Source organism: Cloeon dipterum, chromosome 3 (genome assembly GCF_949628265.1).
Source record: "Cloeon dipterum chromosome 3, ieCloDipt1.1, whole genome shotgun sequence".
In the NCBI taxonomy this organism is placed as follows: Eukaryota; Metazoa; Arthropoda; class Insecta; order Ephemeroptera; family Baetidae; genus Cloeon; species Cloeon dipterum.
Window position 1 is genome coordinate 13,847,156 of NC_088788.1, and position 21,047 is coordinate 13,868,202.

The following is a 21,047-nucleotide window of genomic DNA, read 5'->3' on the forward strand; positions in this document are numbered from 1 at the left end:
ATTAGAATAAAGATTTCAGGAGGCTGCTTCGCTTCAGCCGTAGTTGCAGACATGCAGACGAGTTTGAGAGGTTGGTTCAAACTTGTTCCAACTTTTTAAGCTGCATGGAAAACTTGCAGGAATCCCAGGAATCCTCTCCCCCACTCCCCTCAAACACTTTGTCGGAGTGTCGGAGTTAGTGACTGGCGCCAATTCTTCCAAACTAGTTGACTGCAACACCATCATGCGGAGACTAAATTAAACTTGCTACCCGCGTCCACCTTGACTCCGCCTTCTTGCCGCCTTCGCCCGTTCGTTGTTCGTTCGCCGTCGCCGTGCCGCCACCGCCAGTGCTTGTCTGGTCATCTGCGTTTTGTGTCAGCAAGTTTGGAAAAACAAATTAAATTGGCACGCATTTGCAGTCCCAGCATTTTTGAGCAACGGTGTAACGTTTGATTAGTCAACTGATCTACACTCTGGCTTTGCATCGAGTCTGTTGTTGGACCTGGTGAGATTATTTCAGCATTCCACGCTTTATTCGCCGGATCGCCTATTTTGGATTTTTGTGTATATAAATTTTCACCCTCAACTGTCGCTTATATACTGGCCAGTGGTTACTATCCACCAAATTTATGTGTATTTATTTTGTATCATGTATCTATCTACGGGAGATAATGCTTTCTTTTTGTGGCGCTGTTTTGATTTTATATCAATCATAATTATGTATGTAAAAATGCCCCAGTTAAGTACTATTATTCATGCATCTCGCTTTGGTTCTACGTCCCTAATAATTAATATCTAATGGGTTCACATTCTAAAACGTTTTTCTGCTTTCAGACAAAATGTCAAAGATACCAGAGGAGATTCTTCGTCTTTCTGACGAGCAGTTGCGACAGGCCTTCTTGGACCGAGATCATCCAGTGGGTCCTGTGACTGACACCACACGGAAAGCATATCAAAACAAGCTTGCTTCCCTGATGGGGACAGGAGGAAGTCGGAAAACGGCCACACCGAAAAAGAAGAAGCAAAGCATTGCTGCCATGAGTTCGGAGGAAGATGAGCCATCGCCTCCTCCAAAAGCCGCAACGCCTAAGAGGAAGTCTGGTGTGAACTTCAATTTTTCATTCCATGCATCGTGAACTGATAAATTCTTTGCAGTGGCACCAGTGGCACCTGTCACCCCTGTTGAAACCACTTCAAGAAGGAAGCAGGTGAAAGCCACCCCCAAAGCAAAGCTGCCGACTCCCTCACCCCAAGTGTCTTATGACACGGGCTCAGACAGCGACGAGGTGGAGCCTGTTAGAGACTCCCGTAGAACTACCCACACTTATTACAGACAAGTCTGCCCAAGTGGGTCTCCGCCAGTGTCGTCAAACCCTCCATTCATGTCCGATTTCGGGAAGAAGCTCAGTCTGAGTTTCAATGGCCACACTCCCGCCAGGAACGACTCGCCACAAAAGAAAGTCTTGTCTCAAGAGGTGTGGAATTGCTTTTCAACGTTCTTGTCACATTTCATTAATTGGTATGATTGCAGAGTGTCGGACACTCCTGGGTCTACAAGTTCTTTACCATGGTGTTGCCGGTGCTGCTCGTAGCTTTCTTTGCCTTTCTGGCTTACCAGTATGCAGGCATGCCGGCCGCTCCAAAGGGAATCTCTGAACAAGTTGAACCTATTCTCAAAGATGCTGAATTTGATAAGGGTAATTAACCGTGATTAAATACATATATTTTGGAAAAACCTTGTTTTGTTTTCTTGCAGACACCCATTTACCAGTGTGCAAAGGGACTCAGGTGCCTGGAGTAAGTTTCAATACTTTGATTTGATTTTAAAATGTAGTTAGGATTGGCCCTCATTATGATTTTTAATGCACCAAATTCCGCAAAAGATTTAGTCATTTGTTGCGGTTATTTGGCAATTTTTTTCTCATTCAAAATTTTTTAACATTGAAAATTCCAGATAAACTGTGTGCTGCATTCAGACATTCGGCCCACAATTGAGAACCTAAGACTGTTGTATCCCTTCATAAAGCAGACCTACATTGACGCTGTTTGCTCCTCCAAAGCTGATGCAAACAATGGACGAGTTGATTTCAATGATATGGAAACCCAGCTTGAAGCCAGGGGCATCTCGGTAAATCGATAGCGTTACCAGGACTCATTGTATTTATCATAAATTTGAATCCAGGATGCTGAGTCTGTTATCAACAACATCCGAGTTTTGATCCGAAACAATCCAGATTGGGGATTTGACGTCGTGAATCAAGGAAAATCTTTAACCCTGAAAAACCCCAGCTTGCCAACACTTTGCTTCCTCCGACTCAAGATTGCTGGTGTTTTCGATTCACTGATTGTTGTTGTTGCTGGTGAGTAAATTATCACTACTACATGCAGTTTTTCTTATGAAGTTGCCCATTCAGTTATCCTGATTATGCTGGCTCTACGGTGGGTGCACAAAAGCTGGACAGAGAAAGTTACGAAGGACGCAGCAAGGAAGACTGCGCTTATTAACAGAATCAGAGACCGCATGGAAAGCACTGAACTGTCCAATGGACCATTCAGCGTTCCAATTGACCAACTGAGAGACGAACTCCTTGGAGCAAACAATGTCAAATGTAATTTTCCTTAACTCGTTTTTTTTCTCATAATATGTAGAGGTCCTAAGAGTGCAATTTCAAACTGGTGGCTGGCTGACTGATTCGAATTTAAACTCATCAGCGGTGGCTGAGCATTTCTGCTGGCGGCTGGCGCGGCTGATTCAAATTTGATAATGCTCAATGGCTTGAATTTTCCCCTGGCAATTTTTTATTTTGTTTTTTATTTCATTGAACGCTGGTTAGCGTGGTTCTGCGTAGTCAAAATCATGACAGCCGACCATTTGACCCAAATTTACAGTTAGCTAGCTGGCGCAACGTGGCTGGCTAGCTGACAGGTTATCTCTCAGGTTTGGATTTTTGAAGCTTTCCCTGAGTTTTGGAAATTTTTCGATATGACACATTATTTATCATGATGTACATTAGCTTGACAACTCTTCCTAAAAGCTCAAACTATATTAATGAGTATTGTTAGTCTCATTGCATTTTTTGGCCTTTTTCAGCAATGAGCAAAGTCTGGAACGAGGCTCTGGCAAATGTGCTCAAGTATGACCCTGAGATCAGGATGGAGACCAAGCTTGTGGGTGGTGAAGAAGCGGACTGTCTTGTTTGGATCCGGTCAAGGTCGCCGCATTCAACTCGCGTGAGCCAGCAAGGTAGAGAGGCTACAGCTGATAAATTAGAGCAGGCAAGCTTTTTCAGTGAGGCTTTAATGGTTTGTGATAAAACCCGAGTTTGCAGATGGATAACTCTTCTCAGTCGTCCAAGGAGCACATGAGCAAGGTTTGGCAAGGCCAAGCTTTTGAGAACGTTGAAGGCTCTTTCAACTCGCCCCCAGTGTGCCCAACTCAGTGTTTGAAGATCCGACACATGTTTGTCCCTGATAAGTAAGTTTTTTGAAGTCATTTGTAAGTTTGGCATGCTGATACATCTGGGTTTTCAGGCCTGCTGGTTCAGACGGAGTGGTTGATGCCATTTTGGAGAAGTGTGGACAGAACGTCAACATTCTTCACATTAAACTGGACTCAAACGCAAATGATTGCTGTGTCTACATGAAAACTGCAAGTCAAGCTGATGCAGGACGCGCCTTCCGTGCTCTTCACGGCTGGTGGTTTGATGGTAAATTAAATATTTTATTGATGTTTTTAATCATTTGGCTGATCGTAATTTGTCTCATGCTAAGTAAATACTACTCTGGTGTCAATAATTTATAAAAAATTGGCCCTTTATAAATTCTTTGATAATTTAATTTTTAGAAATTACCGTCAAATCATATGCCTCCTATAATTGATTTTTATTTTTAATATCAGGAAGTTACTATCTATAACTTAACTATTTTATGTATTTATTTGTTTCCTTCAAATCTCTAGAATCTTATTGAGCTGCCTTTATTTAACTTATATCCTAGCATATTAAGCCACGCCAACTCTTCTCTAACGCAGGAAACTTGGTTACCGTGAAATTCCTGCGTCTTGAGCGCTACCATGAAAGGTTCCCTGAAGCCATCAACGCTTGCATTCCCCTGCGTCCTTCCAACAACACGAAGCTCGCCTCACAAGGTAAACTGTGGCAGTCCAACGAAAATGAAGTAGATTAACGTGGCCAAATATCGCACTAAGGGCTAGCAGAGGACTAATTCCAGTAAAGCACATTGCTTGTGGTTTCCTGCTGCTGTGAAGAACTTAAGATCAGTGTTTAGTGCAAGTGGCAAATCTTGAAGAATTAGTGAACCAGCCACCCTGTGAAAGTTCAACAATGATTTTAAACTGCACTCTGAGCATATTGCGGGACTTAAAAAAGTGAAATAGAAGCACTTATTACTGTGCAGGGCTTATAACTAATTAACAGCGTGGTCTCCGTTCTTTGAGAAAAACTTAAGCCCAAAATTGTTGTTAAAAAGTTCTTCGTCAGATTACTGTTGGTCTTAATTCATCAGCACATTGACCTCAAACACGTATTTTAATTTTGATCTGTGGACGTAATATTAATTAATTTTTCCATTTAAGTAATAACTATGCATATTTTGTGCTTGCATGCTGTTTTCAATGTCTTTGTAATTAAATTAAAGCGCTGTTGCTTTCTAAGGTTATAAAAAAGATGACCACTGTAAACTTGTTTGAATAAATGAATAAAGACTGGATGAAATGTCTTTTTGTTGTTTTTGTAATTAACTATAATGAATATTATCGATACTAAAAAATTAACTGTATTTTCAAGTTTGAATTTAGATGTATTAAATTGAGAACCTTGTGCTTACAAGATTTTGACAGGAAGTCTGAAATTAATTAGTCAGATCGTATATTTAAATATGCTATTATTTAATGATCAACAAGATAGCGATTTGAGAAGGCATGGCTTCCTACTTTTGAGGTGCTCCTGCTATGACACGTGGTCGTTTTTTCCATGGCTTTGATGTCAATATAAGCTAGCTAATAATGTGCGAAAAGGCGCTAAGGCACATATTTTCAGTTGATTTTTAGAGTATATATAATGGGAATTAAAGGAACATAAAAAATATAAGGTACGATTTAATAAATTTTAATATTAGAAAAAATATTGCACAATATATTTTAAAACAAATATATTTTGTAAAATCTTCAAATAAGGTCCTCGACGGAAAAATTATCCAGTCTTGTTCATCATCACTCGCATGCTGTCTGCGTCGTTTGTGCTCTTCTCTGTGGTCTCAAGTGCCCATTTTTTCCGCTTTCTCCTGTTGTGATATAATAACAAAATAATTGATTAAAAACAATGTACTCATACATATCTTTGTACTGTATTAGTATGTATGGAGGGATAATTAAGGCCTGAATTTTGGGATAAAGATCTATATCGTCCTGGCCCCGGTAAAATTGCGCAACGTTCAACAAACACCCAAATTTTCATTGTCGAATTGATGTAGATGATGTAGACTTTTTCTTGCAACAAGGAAATTCGCGTTTGGTTGTTGAAAGTTGCGCAATTTTACTGGGACCAAGACGATACATTATGATTTATAACTTTTCAAATATTTGATAAAATTAAATAAAAAAAGCTCAAAACCTTCTGAGGTTTATCAACTTTGAAGAAGGATACTAACTTTCTCTCTCTTTTTGAATTCAGCCCAGTTTGCAGGTTTTGCAGGTACAGAAGGACCAGCCCTGATGGAGGGATTGCCTATCTTGGATTGCTCCTCCTCAGCCTTAGCAAGCCTCTTCTGTACATCATGGTCGTGGACGTGCCGGCTATATTCGTAGAATTCACCTCTGACAAATTGCCGTCCGCAATCTCTGCAATTTGCCCCTTCAAAGTACTTGGCAGTAATACTGCAGACTCTAAAACAATACAAACGAGACTGTCAAGGAACCAAAGCAATAAAAATTTTAACTATGACGACACAGCACTGCAACTATATACTTACAAGGTCAGCTCTTTTTCTATGTCGTTGATGACGACAGGGTTTTCAACAACAGGTCCATCACGTTGGGCTACAGCGGCTTCATCTGCACAGAAAAAAACTAATTTTAATTTCATACCAAAACTTAATATGTATATATATTTATTACAATTGTAAGCAGCTTTCAAAAAATATCTTATTTTATTTTATAAAACGTGTTATATATATATATATATATATATATATATATATATATATATATATGCAATGTTGTCTCCATTATTGTAGAAGCAGCAGCGTGTTTTAGAGTCTAAAAATTCCAGAGAGATATTTTTTGGTAAGTAGAATTTAGCAAAATCAGAATTTTACTGTTGCTTGATCCTATTTTTTTATCATTGCCTAATAGAAAAGTTTAGTTTTTTGAGCAGTTATTCAGTTAAGCTCCATCAACTGCTTAATCCAAACAACAATTCAAAAATAAATTTCAATTGGTGCCCTTCCTTATGGTGCTCTGCTATAAAGCTATCATGAAGTTTCCTTTGAAAAGAAAAAAAGGGAAACATACTTTTTTTGTTCCTGCTCTTATCCTTCCTTGCCTTCTTGGCATAAGGCTTGTAGTGTGCCATGTTCCTCGTGCTCTTTCTCACGGGTATCATGGGTAGCACAGGCGTCTTGTCGTGTTCGGCCACAGGGTAGCGGTATGGTTTCTCAGGAGCCGACACCTGGGCAGTGGGTATGTGTCCACTATTGCTATGCTGATCACCACCATTTCTTGCGTTGCTTGAGCTACTAGGCGACTGGCTTGTTCCAGGGTTGTACGCCTTCGTGAAGTAGCCTGGTGTCTGAGTGGGAGCTGGCTGCGAAAATTGCTGCTGGTAGTAGCCGCCATGGTAGTAATACTGCCAAGAACCTCCGCATTGGCTGTTGTACCCACTGTCCCAGCCGCTAGACTGGGCGGACAGTGAGTAATTTCCATCGGCACAGCGCATTCCATTGCCCGTCACTGAAATAAAAATTCAGAGACGGCTTAGGTTAATCCTCCACTTTTTTGTATTTATTTATTTTGATATTACGGAGTTTTCCACGTGAATTAACAAAAGAGCAAGTTTGGTCTGCAAAGGAACTAAAATAAAAGTATAATTGCCAAATCCTTTTGTTTCCAACGTTTAATCAAATTATTACTTTTCAAATTTAATTTTAAACGGGTTGTCCCTTTATAATGACGACTGCGGTCTTTTCAGAGTCCACAGTCCACACGGACTTACAAAAACTATTTGCAGAACATTACTTTCGATATTTCTAAGTTTGGTTTATTTGGGACCACATTTCGCTATATTCCCAATACCAGTATTAAGTATTTATTTGTTTAACTACAAGCCGCAAGAAATTAAGTTGCGCGAAAATTGCAAACCAATAAGACCGGTATGGTGATGAGCACTCGTAAATTTTGAACGTGAACTGTTCTAATTGTGCAAGTGAACATCTTTCAATGAACGCTGTGAAAAAATTTCCAAATAATATTAAAAACTTCAGGGGATTATTTTCAATCAAAATTATTTAACAATAACTTGTCCAATTTGACTAATCTTGTATAAATTCTGAAAAATTTAAAAAATTATATTATAACTATATACGTATAATATTATACAGTACGAATTTATTTTATATATTATATAAATTGGTTTTATCTAGTATGCCCAGAATAATAAAATGATACAACAAAACATAGCTTTACAAAAAATAAGGCGATATATAGTATTTAAGAAAAATTTATATGTTCTTAGCCAAATAATCCAAGGAAGGTTACCTGGTCCTTGTGTTGGTGTCAGCTGCTGGGTATTTTGGAGGCTCATCAAGCGCGACCCAAAACGTTGGCTCTGCCTGTGTGGAGCAGAGAGCAATAATTAATTAGTTCATTTTTACTCACTCACCAAGGTAAATACAATTTCTTTTAGCAAAACAACTTGGCAAATTTCAAAGGAGAAAATAAAAGCTCTTATGAATAAATTCGTTGAACATCTGAAAATTTGAGAGCACTATCATACGTTGTTATAATTTAATTTGTTGATTTAAACTTTAAACCAAGTAGAAATTAGGGTTGTCGAGGATGATGCTTTAGAAAAAAATTGTTTCAGGAGTCGGGGGTCGGGGAGTCTAAGTGTGCACTATATCTTACCTGTTTTCGATCTTGTCCATTGATAGCTTCGAAGGTTGCGAAGCATATGGGCGTTTATTCGGGCAATTATTCGGCATGAACGACTGCCCGCTGTTCGTTAGCCGCTCATGCTCTACACGCTCGTGTTTGCGCTGCATCTCCGGGTCGCGCTGAGATGCTGCACCAGTGGAATATCCCATCTGCAAAAAAGGGATTTTTTAAAAAAAAATGCTACGAAAATTATCTATAAATAAAATTGTAACATATTCTAAGGGTTTGATACAGAGAGTTTCAATGAGGAAAACTGGAACCCACCGGTTTTAGGTTTTTCGCATTAATTTTTTCCGAATTTAACACCTAAAAGGTCACATTTCGCGCAAACAGCGGCCGAAATTTAAGAAAAGTTCGATTATAGTGTTAAAATTTTTGGTCTTTTGGTGAGACCAGTAGCATATTTCGTTTACGTATTTGTAAAGATCCCAATTTTTTTATTTTCAATAAAAATGCATGTGTTTTGGAAATATGCACAAAATTTAGGAAAAAAGTTGGTGGCAATACATTAGATTTTTTCCATTTTTTCCGGAAAAATGTGGGTTTTTTGTTTTTGCGAACCCCGGGAGCAGGGGGTTGGGGTATGGGCCGCTACGTTCTCATGGGCCGCCAAAATTAAGAATGCCCCGGTGAATTTTTCAATACCAATCCGGCCCTGCCCACGTGCCCACACGCCACAAGATGTGTCGCGGTTCTCTGGAATATTCCTCCTTTCCTCCCCCAGTAATGGCGTCACTGACCTTCGACAATGCTAATAATTTAACAAAATTCAATTGTATCTGACATTGCTTGAGCAATAAACCTCAAAATAAACTAAAAACATACTACCCTTAAAGAGTTGCCCTTAAATCAGATTTTCTGATCTCAAGCAGCTTCGGCCTATGATTATAATTTAATATTTCCTTAAATTTATTTTTACCACCTGTTCGAAATAGCTTTTTACAAATATAGTGACGTTTTTTGGGTTTTATGACAGAAACATGAAGCAAAAAGAGAAATAAAAATGGATACCAAGTTTTTACCTTGCTGTGGTCTGCAGTATATGTCCCAAACATTTTATAAATTGATTTAAAATAAAAACTTTGTAATGCAGGTTGGAGTCGCTGCGAAAAGCGGTGGCAACGTGTGATATCTTAAGTCTGTCGCACGACTGCGCATGCGCATAACGTACCGACTGGTACCGACGCAGACCGGACAAACGCAAAGGAAACTGATAAACCGATAATGTAGTAAATTATTACAGAAACACCGACGACCAGTAGTTACTTTGCTGTGCTGAATAAAAAATGAGTTATAGATATGGAAAAGCTACAGTTCTCGCCGACTTTACCGTTTACACGCATCAAATCTGTCGTCCCTATACTAATAACATTGAAAGGCGAAAACAGTAACTCGGCGAGAACTTTAACTTTTCCATACACATAGAACCGGTTTAATATCAGATTTAGAAAACATTGTATGACGCCGACGGCATCTATCAAAGGCTGGAAAAACTTCATAATCCTTAACAAAACAACAACTCTGCTGTCTGCTTTTACACGAGAGCCAAGACTGGCGATTTGGCGAAGACCGACTTTCAACAAAAAATTGGCATCAGCAACAGCACTAACAGCAGTATTAGATCTGCACTTCTGCAGCTGACTTTGGAAGACTGACTTCCCGCATCGAGGGTGTGTATGTGTATATAAGAATTTCAGTTAAGTATGTATGTATACACATACATACATACTTAACTGAAATTCTTGGCCAGGATAATAACAAAAATTATTTCTGCTAACCCGACCACTCGCAAGACAACATACAGCCTTAATTGCAAATTATGAAGTATCATACATAGGGCTTAAATATTATAGAACTCATATTTATGAATTTTACACAGCTTTGAAAATTGGGAACTTTGATACATATAATCATATATGTTAATAATTAATGTTGTGCAGGTTCCCTGGGGATTTCACTGATGATTAATGTAATTATATAATATGTAATTAACATTTCAGGAAATGACGACCTTATCAAGAATAGTATCAGACACCAGTTTGGGGGAACCAGAACAGGACGCTAACTCTGCCCTGACGGTACTTGACAAGGGTGTGTTCCCAAATTTAATATACTTGTTTTTCAAACAATAATTGCCATGTTCTCTGTATAGGCCTGAGGTCAGCAAATGTTGGCGAGCAATGCGAGGCGATTGTGCGCTATCCAAGACTGTTTGAAAAGTATCCTTTCCCTATATTAATCAATTCCTCATTTCTCAAACTAGCAGACGTTTTCCGAAATGGGTGAGCATTATAACAAAAATAATTTGACACAGATTTAAATCAGGTGTTTGCAATTTATTCGTAGAAATAACTTCATGAGAGTTTGGGTATTGCGAGTGTGTCAGCAAAGTGAGCGACATTTGGACAAAATTATCAGCATTGACGACTTTGTTAGAAAGATTTATGGAGTTATTCATTGCAATGATCCTGTAAGTACAATTTTTAAAACCACTTAACAGCTCTAATTATTGCTAATGGATTTTAGATTGCCCGAGCTCTGACTCTTCATGTGCTGGGCAGTGTGGCCAGTATAATCCCTGAAAGAGAGCAAGTCCACCACAGCATCCGAAACAGTCTTGAATCACATGACACAGTTGAAGTCCTTGCAGCTGTTTACGCTGCATCCAAATTCGCGGCACACAGCAGGTTTGTAGCGCTGTCAAGTAGGGCAGTCAAAAAACTAAAGCTAAAACCCAGAGGTTTCCCATAAACCCATTTGTGACCAAAACCCCGGAGATCCCTATACCTCCTATGTTAAATTTTTCAAAAAAAGACCCGTCGAGCAGTCCCAAACCCGGAGAAATTCGGTCGAGGCGTACTCTCATTGTAAAAAATGAATAAACACTTATTCTAATTTCAGGACATTTGCTGTCAGTATGTGCAATAAAATAGCTGCCATGATCAAGGGCCTAGATACTCCCGCCGAGCTGAAGTTACGTCTCATTCCTGTCCTCCAACACATGCACTACTCCACCTCAACTGCAGCAATGGTAAAACATAAATTGCAGAAATCGGAATAAAATTCATCTCTACTTATAGGTCCGAGAGCTTGGAGGCGAACTTCTACAGAGCTATCCAGCCAAAGAGTTTCTGCTAACCTCTCTGGACACCCTGACTAAACTGGCAAAGGAAGCACTTGTTGATATTCCTCATCAGGTTTGTAATATTCTAATCAATATTGCTCTCTACTTACACTAATCTTTAATTTTCAGGTTTCCCTATTGCTCTTCAGTCTGGAAGGCGAGTCACGAGTGGCAGTGCAGAAGCACATTTTCTGGGAACTGAAAATCTTAGCTAAAGAGGGTGCTGCCCACTGGACAGCTGCTTCCGTGGCTGCACTAGTGTCTAAAGCACACAGCTTCTTGTCCAGTTCAAAGAAAAAACGCCTGTTAGCTGCTGCCCTTGAAGTGCTCGTCGTCCTCTCACAGTCTGCCTCCACATGCCATGAGCAGATGCATCCTGGTTTGACTTAAGCACATGATGCTTAGTGCAACTATTAACCTGGACATTACAGAATCTGCTCTTATGGAACTCTGCATCCAAAGCTCCAGTGCACTCGAGCCGCAAATCGTGAGCAAGGCCGTGAAAATTCTTACAAATATCAACTGTCACCGGTGAGATATTTGTTGTTAACATTAATTAAGTGTCACAGTAAAATATTCTTAAAAAATTTACGTAAAATGGATTTTTGCAGCTACGAAGCACATCTTTCGCAGTTACCCAATGAAGATGCTCTGGAGTTAGCCCTGGAGTCGTTCCTCATGTTCTTGATGTCGAGAGAAGATGATAAACACATTCCTCAGTTAAAAACATCCTTAAAATGCATGGTGCAGCTCTGCGAGGCATGTTCGGGACGCTGTCTTTTCTTTGTCAAGCTGATATCTGAACAAATTCCCAAAAGGAAGGGCGAGTGTAAGCACCTAAAAACTGTGGCTATTAAATTTTAATTTTCAATCATAAATATTGTAGCTCTGTATCTTCTGCTTGAGACTTTGGTCGCTATGGCTAGCTTCTGTCCTAGTGTGAATGGAAAACCACTTCTACTAGAAATTCTACCTGAACTCATCAAGTGCATTTCCAAGCTTCCAGAGGTAAGCTAAAGAGCGCTAAAATCTTAATCGCTAAATTAAAGGTCCCTTCTATTGTAGGACGAAAAAAGGGGCTCCATTGTTCCCACCCTGATACTGCAGACCTGTCAAGGCCACACACTCACCCCTGAAATTAGTAGTTGTTTATACAAATACTCGCAAAAATGTCAAATTTGGGAGTGCTTCAGGCTCGCTCGGAGCTCAATGCGGTGAGTTTTGATATGCCTTTAAAATACACCAAATCCAACGATGAATTCCCTCACAGGTTTGGACAACACATGCTTTCTGTGCCCGCAATTATTCGCCTTATTAACTACGTCAGCTCTGAAACGTCGCACTTTTGGCTGAGTTGCCTGAAAAATATTAGCCTGGCTGAGTGTGCTCTGATGAATGAACAGCCACTTAATGGAGCTTCCATGCCAGAGGCGAAACAAACAAGTCTTCTGCAAGGCTTGTCATTCGCCTGCAACCATTACTCCAAAGCTATTGCTGCAGTCAAGGTGAGACCCTAATTGCTTTAAAAAGCGAAATACGATTAAATCAACTCACCTAAATCTTTGAATTCTTTAGGCGACTGGCTCTCCACACCAGTCTCTACAGTTTGCCGCTGACTACCTTCGAGTGAGGACAGACACTTTACTGTGCTTCTCACAACTGGTGCAGTCGTGCATCTCCTTCCACCATCCACCACCAGCTATCGCCCTGAACCAGGCTCAGGTGGGCAATGATGAGTTCCTGCGACACGGGCGCACCACCACGCAGTTGAGAAAGAGCGCGTCAGAGTTGCGAGCAATCGCTAACAATTACCATAGATTAGCTCAGTCTGCTTTCGACGCAGACCCGAAGACCTTAGCCAACATTCAAATGTATGTTTGCAGTGGCATATAACTTGTTCATTCCTAATTATTACTTCAATGTGCAGCTTGAAGAATATGTGCCTGATGATGTCACAGAGCATAGAATGTATGGTCTATCCCAACTACCAGGACAAAGACCTTATTGACTTTGGGTAAGCATTCTTGAATTCAGAGGGATTATTAATTTTTTACAACTTAATCGTTATTCAGGGAGATTAAAGACTGCCCAGAAATGCACCACCTTGTTAGCAGCTGCAAGAGTGCTATGAAAATTACAGAAGACCTGCGGAATGATACCACTTGCAAACCCATCACCAGCAGGGTAAAATTAGAACTGGTTGAATAATTTCAAATAAAAAAGACGCAACTCTGAATTCATTCCAGCACACTGACACTCTGATGCAACTAGTTAAAATGATAACATCATCGCCGCTCTGCCTGCCAAGGTACTTCTTCCAAGTGCTTCAATGCACTTTAGTGAAGGTAGAAATTATTATAAATCTTGCGGCAAACGAAATCAAGCAACTTCTGATATTTTGTAGCTATCTATTACTCCGCAAGGGAAACTGTCAGAAATTTCAGTGGCTGCCAACTCTCAATTAGTGCTGCATGTCGAAGGAGTGTGCCAGCATTTGGGAACTCCTGGTCTCTTCAGGAGCATCAAGGGTATCCACCTGGCACTTTCAAACACATTCCTGTCTCCACGAAGCATTGATTTGAATAGAGTATGTATATTGCTATGATACTCATACACATATTTTTCTAATTACTGATTGAAGTTTAAAAACTAAGTAGAATCATTGCTAAAATCTTGTTCCTTTTTCAGGAAATGTGCAACATGAGCCAAGTTGTGAATCCACACCACGACTTTTTCTCTGCGCAGTTTCTCCTTTCCTTTTCTCAAGGTGGGTCGTATCAAATATCCATCACTGCCTCCATAGTGGATGAGGAAGGAATGACTTGGAACACAGGACCGAAAACTCAATTTAATGCGAAAGCATGTGAGGACCTACCGCTACCCACACAGCAGGTTCAGATGAAGATGCTTTACCCAGATTCGCAAGCAAACATGAGACCAAGATTCTAAACTATAATTATGTGCAGTTTCGTTATATACAGGAGTAAAATTCAAAAATAGGATTTATTCATAAATCAAGTGTGTAATAACTACTAACTAAGATTTTTTAAATAAATATCTTTAATAATATATATACTGTTAACCTTGTATTAATGTAAAATGGGAAAATAGTCTTCCTTTTCTTTTCTCAAATTATCCAAATTATAGGGCCGTGAGAGAATGAAGATTGATAATGACAATACATGAAATAAAATTTTAGCGGTCTGGTTCACTCTATATTAGAAATTTTTGTATCAAAAAGACATTAAAATGTCTCAATCTGCTCTTGACTGTGCAGAATTATACAATCAGAAATTTATAGCCAGTTAAATATTTCCCGCTGAAACTGGTCGGACTGCCAACAGCGCGCTCTTTAGTAAGGAGATTTTAGTTAGTCTCATGCAAAAGTTATCTCGAGTTCTCAGTTGAATAGGGAGTAGGGAAGGGAGAAGCAGAGTTGAGGCCACGAGGTGGTCATATGGCTGTGCTGTTGGTTATAGCGTAGCGGGTTGTCAACAAAAGCAATTTTCCGAATTTTACAATCTTTTAGACAGGTGGATCTCCTCCAATTGAATATAAAGGGTGCATTATGTTCCCTATTCAAAGATGAAAACTTTATCGTCAGTGATTTGATCAATGTGAGCTTTGCTGTATTTTACGTGAGTTGAAAACGTGTGAGTAAAATTTTTCATCTGACGAAATGCTAAAAATGCATATTTTTTGTTTTTGTAGTGCTGAAACTATTCGAGGGAAAATGGGGAAACAACAGTACAGATCTACAAACTGCGTTCAAAAAGCGTATGTATCGCATCATTTTTTTATTTTTTCTGTCCTCTTGAAAATAATCTAACAAAATCAACAGTTTTTCATCATTGCTTTCCTTTTCGCAAATTTTGGAAACATATTTATGTTATAATCTTATATTTAGGTCTGGACTTAACTTTGAAGTTGTCAAGCGCGAGCAAATTGAGCAGCAGTCACACCTGCAAGTGATTTCTGACCGACTCTTTAGGGGCGATGATCAGCAACGAATGCCTGAGTTTTACTCGGTTCTGGACAGACGTTTGGTAAATCTCGTTTTGGCTTTTATGTATTTCCTTCTTATATAATATATTTATTTTCACGCTCAGGGAACTAGTAGTAAGGACAACAATTGCGAAACATGTGGCCAAGAGGTGCTACATTGTCCAGGACATTGGGGCTTTATTGATCTCGAGGTTCCCTTGTTTCATGTTGGCTACTTTGGTCAAGTCATCAACATTCTGCAAACCATCTGCAAGGCAAGAATCAGATGATGTGATTAGAAAATTGTTTTACACTGCTTTATTGGCATTAAATTTGCAGGAATGCTCCCATGTTATGCTCCCCAAGGCAGTCAAACAGAAATACATCAACATCATGAATTCAAAGTTGTCATACGTGAACAAGAAAAAGATCCGCAAGGAAATTCTCGCACAGGCCAAGAAGAGTGTAGAGTGTACCAATTGCTCTGCATTGAACGGACTTGTCAAAAAGGGTGTTGGACTCCTGAAAATTGTTCATGATCTGCTGAGGAAGTGCAGCAAAAAGAAGAAGGATGAGCTGCTGCATGAACGAATAGGTTAACATTAAATTTGTACACTCCTTGTGACGTTCTTGCTGAAACTATGGCCATGGATTATTTCTTTTTCTTTTTTAGAGGAATTGACGCGTGTGCTAGATGACAGAGGTGAGGCTGAAAAGCTGGCGGCTGCCAGCTTTGTGCACAGTTTCACGCCACGAGAAGTGTACCAACTGCTCAAGAGGATTCCAGAACGCGACATCCCCCTTCTGGGCATGCCTCTAGACTCAGCGCAGCGACCGCATGATCTCATCATTACGTCGATCCCAGTGCCTCCAATTGTGATCCGACCGTCTGTGAAGAATGACGTCAAGGTTGGATCCTCCACAGAAGATGACATCACCATGTGCCTGAAGGACATCGCCTTTTTCCATAGCAACATGAAGGGTCATCAGTTCGCCAACGCCAATCCGTACATGTACTTGACAGAAGACTTAGACTTCCTGCAAGCTGCTGCTGCGCGTCTCATCAACGGTGAAGCTAAATATCCTAGCGAGAAAATGGTAATAGCAAGTTTTTTCCCCTAATTTTCCTAAATTACAATAATTTGTTTTCATGTTTTGCTTTTAGCTACCAACAAAGCCAAAGAGGTGTTACATGCAGCGGCTGAAGGGAAAGGAAGGTCGTTTCAGAGGTAATTTGTCTGGAAAACGAGTTGATTTCTCTGGCAGAACAGTCATCAGTCCAAACCCCAATTTGAAAATTGACCAGGTCAGTTCCACACTACCCTAATAGCTAGCATTTTTAACTGTTTTCCTCATCAGGTCGGAGTTCCAATCCACATTGCTATGACTTTGACGTACCCTGAAAGGGTTAACAGTCACAATATAACGTATTTGCAAAAGCTAGTGGCCGCTGGGGCTCACAAACATCCTGGTGCCAACTACTATGACAGGCCAGGCCAAAGCAGGAAAGATCTCGGCTATGGCGACACAAAAGCTGTGTCTATGAAACTCAGGGTAACCGTTTTTAAACTAAATTTCCCTGCGACAAGTTTTATTTGCTGCTGTTTGTAGGCTGGAGATATTGTGGAGAGACACCTGAAGGATGGCGACATTGTGCTATTCAACCGGCAACCCAGCTTGCACAAACTGAGTATCATGGCGCACAGAGTTAAAGTTCAGAACACGAGAACATTCAGGTACAAAGTGTTGAATTTTATTTACAAGCTGAGGAAATTTTTAATATACTTATCGATTCAAGTAATTTAAGAAACATAATTCTTATAGCAGCTTCATCTTTCCATAATTGATATAAATATTCTTTAGCTTCAACGAATGCGTTTGTGGTCCATACAATGCTGACTTTGACGGTGATGAAATGAACTTGCACGTGCCACAGACCGAGGAGGCTAGAACAGAAGCTTTAATTTTGATGGGGGTAATGCTGTTAATAACTTCAAATTGAAGTCAGAACTGATTCATGTGTGTACAGACTAAGTCAAATTTGGTAACGCCAAGGAGTGGAGAGCTGATGATCGGAGCGACGCAGGACTTTCTCACAGGAGCCTACTTGATCACTCAGAAAGATCACTTCATGATGCGAGACAAGTTTTGCCAGCTCATTACTTCAATTATGGTCGATGAGGATGCTGCAATGCGCATTGACCTTCCAAAGCCTGCTATTGTCAAGGTGGGAAAATGATTAACAACTGTACTTGTGATTTAATGTGTAACTCATTGCAGCCAATTGAGATGTGGTCTGGAAAGCAGCTGTTCAGTTTGATTATGCGGCCCAACAAAAAGTGCCCGGTCAAGTGCAATCTAAGAGCTAAGACCAAGCCATACAAAGGAAGCAAAGAGGAAATGACAGCAGATGACTCCTGTAAGTAGAGCTTAATTATAATTAGATTAAATATTTATATTACATCAAAATGTGATTCTAGTTGTGGTGATCAGAAACTCAGAGCTACTAGCTGGTGCCCTGGACAAAAGTGTGCTGGGCTCTGGAGGAAAGAGCAATATTTTCTACACTCTCTTGCGGGACTTTGGTGAGGACGTCTCATCCAAAGCTATGGCTAGACTGGCACGCCTTGCCTCCTATTTCCTCATGAACAGGGGATTTTCCATTGGCATTGAGGACGTGATGCCTGATGAAAAGTTAAACACCAGCAAAAAAGAACTCATCAAAGAAAAGTAAGATGGTTGGTCTGGCCATTTGTTGAATAAATTTAAAAATCTGGTGTGCAGGTATAAGGTGTGTGACGAGCTCATTGTGCAACACAAAAACAACGCACTGGAATGCATGCCTGGCTGCTCAATGGACACCACTTTAGAAACAAGACTGTTAGGAACTCTTTCAGAAATTCGAGAGCTTGCTGGAAGGACATGCTTGGAAAGTCTTCCTCGTCACAACAGCCCGATGACGATGGCTCTCTGCGGTTCTAAGGGTTGGTCGGCGGATCTTAACTGTCAACCGTAAATAAATTGATGTTCTTTTAGGTTCCACCATCAATATCTGCCAAATGATCGCCTGTGTGGGCCAGCAGGCCATTTCGGGGAAAAGAGTGCCAGATGGCTTTTCAAACCGAGCGCTACCCCATTTCCCAGTTTATTGTAAGTTAAATTCATCATTTTGTTAATTCTGTTTTATCAATTTGATTTTTTTTTCTAGCTCGAGAACCTGATGCCAAGGGTTTCGTTGCAAACAGTTTCTACACCGGCCTTACGCCAACTGAATTCTTCTTCCACACCATGGCAGGTCGAGAGGGTTTGGTCGACACAGCTGTTAAAACGGCTGAGACTGGTTACATGCAAAGAAGGTTAATGAAGGTAAACATTGCACAGACGTAAATTATCAGAGTTGCTCAAAATAATTGTAATTTTTAGGGTCTGGAAGACTTGTGCGTCCAATACGACAATACGGTGCGGAATTGCAATAACGTTGTTGTCCAGTTCTGCTATGGCGAGGATGGATTGGACCCAACATTCATGGAAGGCAAAGACCAACCTGTCGACTTTGAGCGTGTTCTTGAACACGTTAAGGCTAAATCGCCCTATCGCACAGAAGAGGGTCTCGAGGGGAACAAAATTGTCCATTTCACGGAGCAAATGCTGCGTACCGAGATGGACAAGTGTGGATCCTCAGCAGAAAATTTCAAGCGCCTCATCAGGGAGTTCATGGTTAAAGTCGCAGCCAGAGTGGAAAACATTCGCTCACTGCAGGGAGTAAACCAAGGCCGCAAACCTCTCAAAGTAGAATTGGAGCTGGAGAGACTAACTCTAAGTCAGTTGGTTGAGTTTTTCGAGACTTGCAGGGAAAAGTTTGTTCAAGCGAGAATTGAGCCAGGTTGGAAAGACTTTTATAATGTTTTTTCTTTGTGTTAATCTAGCATTTGATCTCAGGAACTGCTGTGGGAGCTCTGGCTGGCCAGTCTATTGGAGAGCCAGGAACGCAAATGACATTGAAGACTTTCCACTTTGCTGGTGTCGCCTCTATGAACATCACCCTTGGTGTTCCTAGGTAAGCCTGCCCTATACACGCAAACTAGAAGATAGCTGATTGGCTAACCAACAGGATTTTGGAGATCATGAACGCGTCAAAAACAACAAGCACACCTCTGATCATGGCCAAACTTGATGAGGAGTGCCAATTTGAGGAGGGGAAAGCAAGACGCATTAAAGGAAGGGTGGAGAGGACTACCCTTGGTGAAGTGTGTCGGTACCTGGAGGAGGTTGTGCTGCCTGACGAGTTCTTCATCATTGTGCGGATTGATATAGACAGAATCAAGCTGCTTCAGCTGGAGCTCAATGCTGTCATGATTGCTTACATGTATGCACGGTTCTTCTCTTCGATTTATTTATTTTTCCGATCTAATATATACCTAGACAAAGAGCAGAGCTTTTTACCATTGATGAGATAAAAGGCTTGATTATTTTTCGTCAATTGTATGACCCTATGATCATCCACATTCTAACGTAGATGGGTGTATTTTTTAGGATTGACATCAGTTCAAAGCCGAAAATCAAGGCCAACGTTGAAGTGAAGAGCGTTTCAGTTTTGAAAGTAGTCCCTCTAATGATGAAAGAGAAGAGAGACCCTCAGGAGGTGTTGCAGGAGCTGGCTATCCTGCTACCTCAAGTGACCATTTGCGTAAGGTTCTTTATTCTATTAAGGCATTTTAACTAAATCTCTCAAACAGGGAATTTCGACTGTTAGCCGCGCAGTCATCAGCCACGACGACAAGGACAAACAGAAGTTGCAGCTGGTCATTGAGGGCTCAGGGCTGCGAGACGTGCTAGCTACCCGAGGCATTGACTGGAAGCACACCAGGTCAGTTGCGTTTTCAGAGTTTCCATTTTTTTGCTCACGATTGTCTTTCTCAGGTGCAACAACATCAATGAAGTGAAGAGTGTCCTTGGCATTGAGGCTGCCCGCGCGACCATCATTGAGGAAATCCGGTTCACCATGCGGGATTACGGCATTACCTTGGACGTGCGTCACCTGATGTTGTTGGCCGACTTGATGACTTCGGTTGGAGAAATGCACGGAATGACGCGGTTTGGACTTGAGAAGATGAAAGAGTCCGTTTTGATGTTGGCCTCGGTGAGTTCACGTTTGCTTTCCCACGCAATTCACTTACGTTTTGTTTTCAGTTCGAGAGGACCAGTGATCATCTTTTTGAGGCTGCCCACTATGGCCAGAGAGATTCGCTGAGCGGAGTCAGTGAGAGTATCATAATAGGCAACCCAATGGCCATGGGAACTGGACTTTGCAAGCTGCTTTACAAATATCCTTTTCATTATTTCCCGTTATTAATCTTTTGAAAGATCAGATGATATATAATTATGCCAGATTCAATGTTACTTGTTCCTATTTTTCTTAACTCTTAGCACATCCCCAGAAAAGGAGGAGCCATGGAGCGTGAAGACACCGCTACTTGCAACTTTGCTGGAAGAGCACGGCAACTGAAGCTTTTAGCTGTATAGTTTATTTGTGTACAAATTTGATACTCATGGATTTTCTATGGTGTTACAACATCTTATCATTTTTCTATCCATCAATTAAAACATTGATCATGCTATTTGAAATGAAATCCTTTGTTTTTCTCACAAGAAAGACCTGCTAGGTAGATAATACAATTCATTATGCCAATTATCGAAATTATGTTTGATTTTAAAGAGGTTAACATGAGAGGATTGCATAATTTTTATGCTATAGTAAACCGGGCAAACCATAAATTGAATTATTAG

General features: G+C 40.5%; 4 protein-coding genes across 5 annotated transcripts; 3 read left to right on the forward strand and 1 right to left on the reverse strand.

Moving 5' to 3' along the window:
* The first annotated feature begins 306 nt into the window (after positions 1 to 306).
* MAN1 lies at positions 307 to 4,719 on the forward strand. Of its 2 annotated transcripts, XM_065482735.1 has the most exons (13): positions 307 to 487; positions 817 to 1,083; positions 1,138 to 1,457; positions 1,514 to 1,679; positions 1,739 to 1,779; positions 1,937 to 2,110; positions 2,165 to 2,342; positions 2,397 to 2,591; positions 3,074 to 3,258; positions 3,312 to 3,457; positions 3,514 to 3,689; positions 4,013 to 4,129; positions 4,190 to 4,719. In XM_065482735.1, exons 2-13 carry the CDS (start codon positions 822 to 824, stop codon positions 4,204 to 4,206), a joined length of 1,977 nt encoding a protein of 658 aa, XP_065338807.1. In that variant the 5' UTR covers positions 307 to 487; positions 817 to 821; the 3' UTR covers positions 4,207 to 4,719. The 2 variants fall into 2 exon arrangements, with proteins under 2 accessions (XP_065338807.1, XP_065338806.1); XM_065482734.1 differs by having other exon boundaries at positions 308 to 487; positions 4,013 to 4,719.
* Positions 4,720 to 5,092: 373 nt separating this feature from the next.
* On the reverse strand, positions 5,093 to 9,300 carry LOC135939893 (uncharacterized). The gene is made up of 7 exons (XM_065484499.1): positions 9,175 to 9,300; positions 8,123 to 8,301; positions 7,754 to 7,827; positions 6,512 to 6,949; positions 5,971 to 6,052; positions 5,650 to 5,884; positions 5,093 to 5,283 (listed from the first exon to the last, which is right to left on the reverse strand). The coding sequence occupies exons 1-7, from the start codon at positions 9,205 to 9,207 to the stop codon at positions 5,257 to 5,259; spliced, it is 1,068 nt and encodes a 355-aa protein (XP_065340571.1). The 5' UTR covers positions 9,208 to 9,300; the 3' UTR covers positions 5,093 to 5,256.
* A 361-nt stretch (positions 9,301 to 9,661) lies between these two features.
* On the forward strand, positions 9,662 to 14,349 carry INTS7 (Integrator complex subunit 7). The gene is made up of 19 exons (XM_065484575.1): positions 9,662 to 9,822; positions 10,153 to 10,243; positions 10,305 to 10,434; positions 10,499 to 10,622; positions 10,679 to 10,839; positions 11,054 to 11,183; positions 11,233 to 11,349; positions 11,406 to 11,655; positions 11,708 to 11,807; positions 11,888 to 12,105; positions 12,163 to 12,284; positions 12,342 to 12,490; positions 12,547 to 12,781; positions 12,852 to 13,147; positions 13,204 to 13,290; positions 13,349 to 13,460; positions 13,523 to 13,621; positions 13,681 to 13,863; positions 13,965 to 14,349. The coding sequence occupies exons 2-19, from the start codon at positions 10,156 to 10,158 to the stop codon at positions 14,223 to 14,225; spliced, it is 2,862 nt and encodes a 953-aa protein (XP_065340647.1). The 5' UTR covers positions 9,662 to 9,822; positions 10,153 to 10,155; the 3' UTR covers positions 14,226 to 14,349.
* Positions 14,350 to 14,752: 403 nt separating this feature from the next.
* Positions 14,753 to 20,890, forward strand: Polr3A (RNA polymerase III subunit A). The gene is made up of 24 exons (XM_065482699.1): positions 14,753 to 14,929; positions 14,988 to 15,053; positions 15,184 to 15,322; positions 15,386 to 15,535; positions 15,600 to 15,855; positions 15,934 to 16,358; positions 16,426 to 16,566; positions 16,620 to 16,814; positions 16,872 to 16,996; positions 17,124 to 17,235; positions 17,290 to 17,487; positions 17,541 to 17,679; positions 17,741 to 17,990; positions 18,045 to 18,244; positions 18,297 to 18,410; positions 18,469 to 18,626; positions 18,684 to 19,143; positions 19,200 to 19,317; positions 19,372 to 19,626; positions 19,794 to 19,947; positions 19,997 to 20,127; positions 20,181 to 20,400; positions 20,451 to 20,584; positions 20,691 to 20,890. The coding sequence occupies exons 2-24, from the start codon at positions 15,010 to 15,012 to the stop codon at positions 20,764 to 20,766; spliced, it is 4,194 nt and encodes a 1,397-aa protein (XP_065338771.1). The 5' UTR covers positions 14,753 to 14,929; positions 14,988 to 15,009; the 3' UTR covers positions 20,767 to 20,890.
* Positions 20,891 to 21,047: the final 157 nt, after the last annotated feature.